The sequence below is a fragment of the Dryas octopetala genome, chromosome 7 (assembly GCF_963921425.1).
Source record: "Dryas octopetala chromosome 7, drDryOcto1.1, whole genome shotgun sequence".
NCBI lineage: Eukaryota > Viridiplantae > Streptophyta > Magnoliopsida > Rosales > Rosaceae > Dryas > Dryas octopetala.
The window spans coordinates 13,776,980-13,788,294 of record NC_141372.1 but is presented as its reverse complement, the minus strand read 5'-3'; the positions used below and the strand labels follow the sequence as shown (position 1 = coordinate 13,788,294).

The 11,315-nt window shown below is 37.3% G+C and overlaps 1 protein-coding gene across 1 annotated transcript; it reads right to left on the bottom strand.

The window, feature by feature from the left end:
• Positions 1-204: 204 nt before the first annotated feature.
• On the bottom strand, positions 205-5,061 carry LOC147279891 (serine hydroxymethyltransferase 7-like). The gene is made up of 4 exons (XM_086249806.1): positions 3,650-5,061; positions 2,426-2,831; positions 1,082-1,183; positions 205-988 (listed from the first exon to the last, which is right to left on the bottom strand). The coding sequence occupies exons 1-4, from the start codon at positions 4,721-4,723 to the stop codon at positions 765-767; spliced, it is 1,806 nt and encodes a 601-aa protein (XP_086105932.1). The 5' UTR covers positions 4,724-5,061; the 3' UTR covers positions 205-764.
• Between the last annotated feature and the right edge of the window lie 6,254 nt (positions 5,062-11,315).

Here is an 11,315-nt window from a genome sequence, read left to right as displayed (position 1 = left end):
TTGACACCTCTAGTTCAAACAGTGCTTCTGATAATCCTTTTGACCAATTGGGGTTAAGCCAGAGGCTTGTTATTGTAAATTCATGTAGTTGGCAATTTTCTAAGACAAATAGTAACCAAATAGTAACCTTGAAAGTAACTAAAAGATCATTTGGAGTTCAAACTGCAGTTCAACATAATCACCAAGTTAACTTCCAACAAACTATATAGAAGATTCAAATATACCAAATATTGCTCAAATTTACATACATGCACTTCCACAAATTCATTCTTTGAATTCATCAAAACAAAACGAATAAAAGAACGTTAATGTGCACTGTACACTAATTCTTTTATTTAGCAATTATGAAACAACAATGTTAGCAAATCAAAAGATGATTGACCCAACATTGTATTCACTGCATCAAACAAGAAGGGATTTGGAGCTTCAATCTCAATATGGCAATATTCAAAAAGGTTACAGTGGTTCGGTTGGCCTAGAATCTTGTAATTACCAATTGTTCACATCACCATGCATCTCATTATTTGGAGATGCATTCACCGTTTCACCAAAAATCCAGGTAACAAATAAAGTTACCAAATAATTCTCAGTTGATAATCTTTCTGTCACGTATGATGACAAACTGTAATGAGCGATTTGGAATTTGCACAACATAGCCAGAATAACTGCAGAGAGGCCAGAAATCTGATTCCAAGTGCATCAAAGATCTGTCTGAACCGAGGATATTATCTTTCATAGATTGTCACTCCAAATTTATTCAAATTTCAAATTTCAAATCCTGGCATTGCAAACTGAGACGCAAAGGTTTCGACTCGGGTCCGGAGCTCAACAATATCCTTATTGCTCTGGAGACCCTTCAAAAAAGCCTTTTGCAACTTTCCATGCTCTCTTTGCACTACAGTTGCAATTTGTGCAGCTCTAAGGAGAAAATCAGCCATTGTCTCAAAATCAGCCTCCAGACAACCTCTTGACGTCATAGCAGGGGTACCTGAGAGGTCAACATGGAAATCTATTAAAAACCGTCAGAATAACCTTTGAAACTTAAAATACAGCAAACTGACTTGTAATTAACATCACTCACCAACCCTTACTCCTCCAGGAGTAATAATTCCATTGTCACCAGAAATTGCGATTTTGTTGAGAGTAATGTGGCACATCTCACATACCTTCTCATAGTTCTTGCCTAGAGAAGCATTGGTAGAAAAATAAGAATAGGTTATACTCGAGTATAGAGCCATAAGAATCGAGATATTAAGTCCTCAGATGAAAACAGAAACACACACAGGGATAAATAAACACAAATAGAATAAGCAAACAGGAAGAGATTCCAAATTAATTACATCTTTAATCGACATACATAAAGTCATTCATTAGAGGCCAATGAAAAATAAAAGGGTTTAGGGTTTTTTTTAATGTTCATATCAAGCACTACTTTTTTTTTTTTTTGGAAGAAATAGCAAGCACTACTTATGAGCAAGAAAAGACAAAAGGAATGGAAAGGGGGGTATCAAGTATTATATAAATGAATGGAGTCATCAACACCACAAATGTGTCAGGATTGCCATATCTTGATACAAGCTTGACTAATGTCTTCTTACAATCATACACTTTTACCCACGTTAATGTCACATCATGCACTAAATACTTTTTATTTGCAGGCTGCAGCTCACTTAAAGAGAGCATCTGAAATAGATTCAAAGAAGGTTTAGCAGTACAGAATTTTATTGAAACCAAGTTCAAGTTTTGGATTAAAACTATGTTCCATGGACTTATCACCTAATGTCCTTGTCTCAGTAGGACATGAGACTGGTAAGTCTCTGGTTACTGGAACCTAAAACCTACAGAAAACATTCAGACACAAACCTTGGGCACATACCTAAATGCATGCATCAAGGTTAAATTAATAGTACCCACCCGGTCCGGTCTCTTGTTCATGATTATATCATATCTTCAAAGATTATCAAGTCATGAATCTATTATCTATTAACAGCAACATCAATTATCAAATCTCAAAATCAAAAACTTGCACAATCATCAAAAGGAACAAATTATGTGCCTTTAAGTGTGACAAGTTGTGATCCCTAATCTCATAGACAATAAATTTTAAAGACAATACAACTCCATATGAACTTCCTTGGAATTCAATTGGATCTCAGAAGTTTTCCGTGCCTACATCAATAGGACATGGCACTTGTAATTGCGTATGGATATGCTACAGGACACTAGAACCTCGGGATAACAAACAGATCCAACACTCAGGCATATACCAGCATCTGATGCCCATATCCAAAAATGTTATCGTACTCTCTCTCTCTCTCTCTCTCTTACTTTTTTTACAGAAGTCCAAAACAAAAACAAAAATTGAAAAAGAAAAAACAGAAACAAAAAAAGTAATCAAGAGTCACAATACATAATAAGACTATACCTTGTAATCCTAGGGGCCTTAGATCCCAAAGTAACAAATGGTTATCTGTGCCACCAGTTACCAGCCTGCATTTTCTTCTCAACAAAGAAGATGCTAAAGCCTGAGCATTTTTCTTCACTTGTTGCATATATGCCTTGTACTCGGGAGTAGCCGCTTGTTTTAAGGCTATAGCAAGAGCGGCAATGTGGTTATTGTGTGGCCCACCTTGCAATGATGGAAAAACAGCAAAGTTTATCTTTTCCTCAAAATCATAGTGGTCACTTTCATTTCCTTGAGTTAAAAGCAGTCCCCTCTTCCTTGGTTTTGTACCCTTCCTATAAAAAATTATGCCTCCCCTGGGACCGCGAAGACTTTTATGTGTAGTTGAAGTAACAATGTCACAGTAGTCAAAAGGATTTACACATTCCTAAAAGAAAAGAAAAAATAACAGAACATGTTAAAGGAAAATTTTGTCCAAACAAATTTGAAATTTAAGATACGTTCTAGTTTTCATAACCACAGATCACAGTTGGCTTCAAAAGATACAAACCAGATAACAGGACCAAAATAGAGGCATGACATGATTCAATTATTCCCAAGTAGTTAGTACCATTAAACATATTGAATGAACCAACCCACCACATACACCAGGTGTAGGCCAACAAACAAGGAGAGCATAAAACCAACAGAGCTACGGGTCATTGTAATGTGACCTAAAATGACATAAAGAATAACAAGAGATATGACATATTTACTTAAACCAATGGAAAAAGTGAGAATCATATCATGGCCTTCTCAACCTAACATCCTAGGACCAAACAGGGTAAAGTAAATGTGCCAGATAGGGTGGATTTTAATTTGAGCATGCACAATTATGACTACATGAATAATTTATTCAACATAAAGAATTCTATGCAATCGACAATGTCTAACAAATTTGTTATGTGAAAAACCAGGATGATGGGGTAGATTATTTTTCAGTTCAATTATTCTGCTACTCGACTTTTACACATAGGAAAATCATTGGATAATTTCATGTTATAGTCTATTGTATGTAGATACTTATCTGAAAAACACTGATTGGTTAGAGAAACTAGGGTAACAACTATACCTGCTAAACAATGGAGCATGCCCATCAAAAGAACTATGTGAAAAAAACAAAAAATACAGAGTTTATGAAGCAATCAAGAATATAGACATGTTATTTTTCAAACTCAAGCAGTCACAGACTACTGAAATTCACACCTTTGCTGCAATAAGCCCACTAATTTGCGCCATATCACACAACAGTACAGATCCACACTTATCAGCAATCTGCCTAAACCTTGCATAATCCCATTCACGGGGATACGAGCTCCCACCACAAATAAGTATCTTCGGTCGAAAATCAAGCGCCCTCTCCTCAAGTTTATCATAATCAATATACCCAGTTTGTGGATTCACCTTATACGGCAAACTCTCAAAGAAAATCGATGCTCCGGAAACTTTCCTCCCAGTGGGAGTATAATACCCATGACTTGTATTCCCTCCAGATGGGGTATCCAACCCCATAATTCTATCACCGGGCAATAACAATCCTGTGTACACTGCAAAATTTGCAGATGTACATGAGTATGGCTGCACATTCACACCCCAATTCTCCGGGTCAAGATTGAAAGCGGCCAATGCACGTTCGCAACAAAGTGTTTCGATTTCATCAATATACTGGTTACCACCGTAGTATCGTGCGCCAGGCATTCCTTCTGAGTACTTATTGGTCAAATGGCTTCCAAGCGCTTCCATTACCGCCCGGCACACGAAATTCTCCGAGGCAATTAATTCAATCCCTTTGAATTGTCTCTGCTTCTCTTTCTCCATAATCTCAAACACATCTGTGTCGGCAATTCGGAGAGGTTGGTCGCCCCAAGCCCGTACAGCGCTCCTCCGGGCCTCAAGGTCCGGGTCCAACATGGCCCGTTTAGGATTACTCGTGGAGGCTGAGGAACACGAGGATTCTCTGTCGCGCCGGCGTTTCAAGCACATGGAATGCCCCAAAATCCGAAACTCCTCGACATCTCTGTCTTCATCATCATCATCATCATCATCACCACCACCAACTTGGGCGGTGTCCAAATTACCGTTGTTCTCCGTTCTGTGGCTCTCTCTCGGCGGCTCAAGCAATTGAAGCGGGAAAGGCGGGACCGGGTGGGTCGAGTCGCGGAGGCTTGAGTCAAGCTGGAGCATGATGGACTCATCGGAGATTTGAGAACGCTGGGGCGGCGACAACGCATGGGATGAAAACCCCAGAGAGAGGTTCGATTGAGGGTGCGATAAGTCCATCACCACAAGTAGAAATCCAAAACCCTATGTGTGTGTATGTAACTATTTATATGTGTGTATATATATATATATGTGTGTGTGTGTGTGTGTGTGTGTGTGTGTGAAATTTAGGATCGGGGACAACAGTAGAAGCAGCAGACACAGGGGGGGTTGAGGAAGGAACAGTAGCAGCTATTGAAGAGGTTGGATTGGGCTGTTGATGAAGAGGCTTCCATGAAATAATTTTTCAGGTTCAAAACTGGAAAGAAGAAACCCTAAACCTAATTACCCCCAATTGCAAATTGGACTTTGGAAATGATGTGATGTGAGAGAGAGAGAGAGAGATGTGAGAGAAAGAGAGAGAGAGAGAGAGAGAGAGAGAGAGAGAGAGATGTGATTGTATAGGTGGGTTTGAGAATAAGAGCGACGTTTTGATTCTTTAATGGGGGATGCATCTAGACAGTCTGAAAATGCTCGAGTGATTAACCACATTACCTCATCATCAGCAGCTCATTAGCTTAGCTGGCTTCTTTCCGTTTTTATGTTTTGTTGGTGGGGACTAGAAAGTATAAACACTGGTGGGATTCAATTTTCTCGGATCTCGGTAGTTGTTTTATAGTCTAGTTGAAAAGTCCCTAAAATTACCGACAATTCATCCAATTTGGATCTCCCTTCCTCAAAATCAAAAAAAAAAAAAATTCCTTGAATCCTGATTTTGTTTCAATAATTTGGGTAATCATCAACATGAATGAGAATATGTTCTTGACCAAAAAAAATTAAAAAAATATGACAACATCTTCACATAAATTGACGGATTTTATTATAAATAATGTGTAAAGATAATAGGCTTATTTACTAATTTGCCCCTTAAAGTAAAGATTTATTTTGTATCACATTATCCTCTAAAACTAATTATCATGTATCATGCCCACTCCCTATTCTTACAAACTTTGAAAATTAATTAAAAAATAGTTTCGAATTTTGAAAAATATACGGAAAATTCCTATAGACTTGTCTTGACTAGTTTTAATTTATTATGGGGTCAAATTACCAATTTGCTCTCTGAGAGTTTCTAGAAAATTTGGAAAGTCCAAATTGAATTCTCAAAAATATTTTGGAAATTACCAAAATCTGTTTTGAGAATTCTTCCGAGACTTTACGAAAATTTTAGAATTTTTCTAGAAATTTATTTTATAGAGGGAAATTTATTTTCCTCTAAGACCGAGAGGTCTTTTGGGTAGCAAGTGTGCACAAGAAAGATAGTGTTATTGTTTAGAAGACCAATTGTGCAAACCTCGCATTTTTTGGAGTTCGGAAGAATATCCTATGAATTTCCAAAGAGTCTAGATTATTTTATTTTTCTAAACACTTGGATGGAAAATTGGTAATTTGACCCCATAGTATATTATTACTAGTCAAGACAAGTCCGTAGGAATTTTTCGTGTATTTTTTTGACTCCGGAGCTATTTTTAGTTAGTTTCTAAAGTTTGTAAAAATAAGAAGTGGGCAAAGTGATACATGCGAAATTAGTTTCAGGGAATAATGTGATACGAAATAAACTTTAGAGAATGAAGTTAAACTAGAAGTTACTTTCAAGTGGTGAAATAATAAATAAGCCAAGATAATATGAATGTCCTCATTGAAGAAAATGGTAGGTAATCCTAGAAATAATTTCTGAGTGTGGAAGCATGGTGGATTTTTAATTTTATTCACTTATTCCCTTAGTCCTAGGATTCTTAGATGTGATGAGACATGAAAAAATAGAAATAGTTATGAGATAAAAGATTACCCTTAACCATCTTAGACCCAAGATATGCACATATCCATGGCGATGTCTTCTTTCCATGTTCATCTTCAAGTTTGGCTCCACCAAGATGATGAACTCACTAATCTCTCATGGAACTCTCATTTAGGCTAAAGGCTTAAGACTCCAAATGTGATCTCTCCAAAGCTAGTCAACACCTAGTGTGGGAGAAGGAAAGATGAAAAGAAAAGGGTGATCTTGACTACTAGATTATCATCTTTTCAAGATAGGGCAACCAATAAATGGTGATGGAGATGGATTCATCAAGACCCATCATTTTCTCTCTAAGTTTCATGAAGGAAGAGAGAATGGAGAAGAGGGAAATGATGAAACCCTAAGGGTTTCTCCTTGTGTATATGTGCGGTAATGAGAGGCTTTGTCATCTCTTTATTTTGTTTCATCTAGTTCATCCAATGGACTAGATTCATCCATCTTAAATGGATAGTTATCTTTCACCCATATAAATCCACCTATCACCATCTTCTTTCTATTTGCACTATTGCATCAAGCTCTTTAATATTTGGCCTCCTTTGGAACACGGGACAGGACAACACAGGACAAGATTGTGCCCTATGGACTGGATAGAACATGTCAGGACAAGACTATATATAGAAAATCATGTCCCATGTTTGGTGCAACACAGGACTGGACTGGACAGTAAATAAAATTTTATTTTTTACAATACAATATTAAAAATTAAAACATATACTTAATCAAATTTAAAATTCTAAAAATATTTTTATAATTATAATTTAAGAGAGTTACCTATAAAACAAACAACAAGAAAATGGCCTATAATATAAAATTTATGTTGTTAACTATTTGATCCATAATATTCAATTTATTGTTAACTATTTTTTTATCAAAAAAAAAAAATTTCTTTTAAGTTTCTTAAAAGGAAAGATTAAGATGTGAATGAAAAAAAGATGTGGGTGAGTTTGCACCCAAAAAAAAAAGGGGGAAGATGGGGCTGGGTTTGCACCAAAAAATATATATATATTATATATGTGGCTAGCTAGGTTTCACAAAAGATGCGATCTGGGTGAGGGCAAGAGAGAGAAATGGAGATGAGAGAGAAATGAAATGAAGATGATGTTGGGTAAGTGGTGAGGCTGTGAGGGGAAGAGAGATAGTGAGAAAATTAAGGAAGAGAGATAGAGAGAGAAAGGGGGAGATGATTTGAAACAGAGGAGAGACAATGGGAAAGAGTCCCATTGTGTACCACTTATTTTGGTGGGACAGAAATCCCATGTTATTTGGAACTATTGTCCCAAGTGTGACTCTCGTCTCATACTCTTAGTAAGTTCACAAAACATGGGATAAGGGACAACGGTCCATTTTAATTGTTTAGTCCTGTCCAATCCCGCATTCCAAACGAGGCCTTATGTGACTTACCTCATATGACTAGACCTGGAAAAAACACTCACGACCTGCTAACACGACACGACACGAAATGACACAAAAATTTAAGGGTTTGGGTTCGAGGTTATCTAGCCGGGTTGATATTAGTGTCACCCGTTAGTGACCTATTAAGATAACGGGTTGGGTCGGTTCAATTCACGGGTAACCTGTTTGACCGATTAAGAGAATGGCATTTGTGTCATTCTAACTAAAAGCCCTAACCTACCTGAACCTTTTTCTGATTTTTTTCTCACAACCTACGCCCTCTCCTCTCTTTCTCTCTTTCCGAGCTCTCTCTCTCTCTCTCTCTCTCTCTCTCTCTCTCTCTCTCTCTCTCTCTCTCTCTCTCTCTCTCTCTCTTCTCTTCGATCCATAGTCGTCCGACGGTCGATGATGGTGAGACCACCACCCTCGAGCTCGCCTTCTTCTCCTCTCTCTCCCCGTGCGACTTCCTTTTCCACCTCGACTTCGCCGACGAGATCGACTCCCTCCGCTACGATATTGCAAGTCTCTAATCCTCCTTATCTTGCAAAGGAGATCATTTGGGGTTTGGGTCTTTGATGAGTGTGCATTTTTTCATCATTTTATAATACTAATTCCCTAACCTAGAGTGTTAGAACTCGATACTTTTCTGTCTGTTGTCTTGTTTTTGTGTTTTTAGGTCAAATGAAGAAAAATAAGAAAAAAGAGCAAAAAGGAGCCGTTTTGGGACATTTCCTGGTCAAACTAAGAAAAGAGTAGAAATCCTAGACAAATGAGGATTCTTAGTCATAAGAGGAAACATGAAGCCTAGAACCATCATTGTCAAGCTAGAAATGAGAAATCCTAATTAGACCAGGAATTCCTAGTTGAACTAGGAAACCTAATCCTACTAGGGAAAATGAGTCCTAATGATGCTAGGAGTCACTAGGGGCAATATGGTCATTATGAGAAGTTGAAATGGGCAAGGAATCCTAATGAGACTAGGAAAGGTTGGTCAAAGTCAACTCAATCAAATCAAGGTTCCAAAAGCTTCTAAAAGGTATTGGACATCCGTGGAATCAAATAGGGTGAAGAAATGAATTCGAATCCAAGAGGGAGAGAGGGGCGAAATTGGAAGTCAAAGTCAATGGTTAAGGGTCAACTATGCCATGTCATGAAGTCAAATGGGCCATGGCTTAGGAGAAGTCGAAGGGACAAGATGGTGAGGTGGCAGCCCATGCATGCATGTGCAAGCCATACAGCCCTAGCAGCCCAATGCGCAAGCCCATGTGCATAAGTAAAGTGAAACCCTAAGGGCCATGTGCATGTCACTTAACTTAAACCCAATGCGTGAGCAACTTGCAGCATCCCATGTGTTTTAAAACCCTAGCCTATGCCGCACACCCTCTTTACCTTGCATTACAAGGAATTCTCACCATACCTCTATAAATACATCTTATTCTCTCATAATTCAGAGTTCCCAAAGTTCCGGAGTTCCCATCAGTTCACAAAAATTTAGAAAGAGTGAAAACAACCAAGAGAGAGAGAGAGGCGTAACGTAAGAGAGAGAAGGAGAGACCCTTGCTGCAGCCCTAGCTCACCTTGTCGTAAGCCTCCTTGCTGTTTAGGTCTCTCTCTTCTTCTTCTTTCTTGCCGCAGGCCCCCTCTTGAGATGTTTTTTTATTTTTGTTTTGGAATTCTTGTTTCTTTTGATTATAGTTATTTAGTTTAGTTAATTTGATTTTCATTATGGATTAGGAATTTATTTATATATTTCAATTTTGTTTCTTTATTTTTTTTATGTTCTAGTTTGATCTATCTTGCATGTTAAGTCGTAGTTGATTTTTCAGATTTGTCATGCTTTAACAAATCGTTTACTCGTCTCTTAATGAATTGATTTAATGTTTGCACTTATCAAATTCCATTTATCTATTTAACAAATCGTTTATCCGTCTCTTAATAAATTGATTTAATGCTTGCACTTATCAAATTCCATTTATCTATTTGAATCTGTTTGAATTGCTAGCTGTTTAATTGCATCATTTGATTGGCCATCTTAAGATAATTGCATCTAGTTTATTTGTTAGATTTAGATGTGAAATAGTCAAAGACATTAAATCACAAGTAACAAGGGAATAAGAAATTGTTCTTGGTAATGGTTTTGTAGGATCTATATAAGGAAATAGTCAAAGCTTGTATGTTGTGCATGTTTGACGTTCTCATAATTCTTAATGACTCTTGCATGGGTAACAACTGCCTTAGCTTAATACTAGAGAACATGTAAGTTAATTAATTATGGGAAGCCTAAGAAGTTCTTAATTATGTCTTAGGGAAACAATTGCGAGAAAATAACTAGCCAAACCGTTTTAGCAGTCAAACTTTGATAGGATGTGTTTAAATTGATTTGTCATTAGCCTTGGATGGTTAGAGTATACTTATTTAGATTGATGACTGAACGTTTAACATTGCAAGATAGTGTAGTGTGTGTGTGTGTGTGTGCGTGTGGTGATGTGTGCATGTGTTTCCAACTCTCAAACCCCCCGTTTAGTTATTCTAATTGATTGATTTAATTGATTTGTTGTATATTAACCATTCCTCATGGAATCGACCTCGTGCTTGTACGCTTTGCTACTAATGTGATTCGTGCATCAGAATAGAATGTGTACTTAGAATAGAATGTGTTTTTATTTTGTTCTAAGAAAACAATCATGCATCAGAAATCACTCCATAAATTTTTTGTTTTATGGGTTTTATAATTTTTTTGGGTTCTGAATCTCTAGCAAAGGAGATGGGTTCTTGATAAAGTGTTCCACTGTTAATTATTATTTGAGAATATGAGATTTTGATTTCCTGCTTTTTTTTATTGCTTTTTATGTTTAATTCATATGTCAATAAAAGTTTTGAGTGGTTTTTATGTGTTGAATTTTATAGTGGAAGAAGTAGAGAAATTGGGTTTTGGTCCTTTTGGTTTTGGAAACCATGGATTATTCTTAACCCTTTTGGTTTTGGTTTTTTTTTTTTTTTTTTTTTTCTGTATGCATGTATTTGTAGGAATTAGGAAGAATAAAAAGAAAGAAGAAAAAGGAAGAGGAGGGGTAGGTTACTGGGTTTGGGAGATTGCAGATCGTAAGGGGGTTGGGTATTTGCAGGAAGAAGAAAAAGAAAGAAGAAGAAGGAAGAGGACAGAGGAGGGGGTGTGTTTGGACTTAGGGAGATTGTAGATCGGTTGAGTTCTTAGTTTAGGTTTTTTTCTTTAACGGGTAAAACGGGTTGTGCCGTATTTACTCGTTATTTTTCGGATCGTGTTCACGTTGGGGGTTTTGCCACCCGGAGGTTAACAGGTCGTGTCGGATTCACCCGTTAACACTAATGGGTCATGTTGAGTTTGACCCGAACTCGCAAAACACGATTCGTTTGCCAGGTCTACATGTGACACATGAAAGTCAA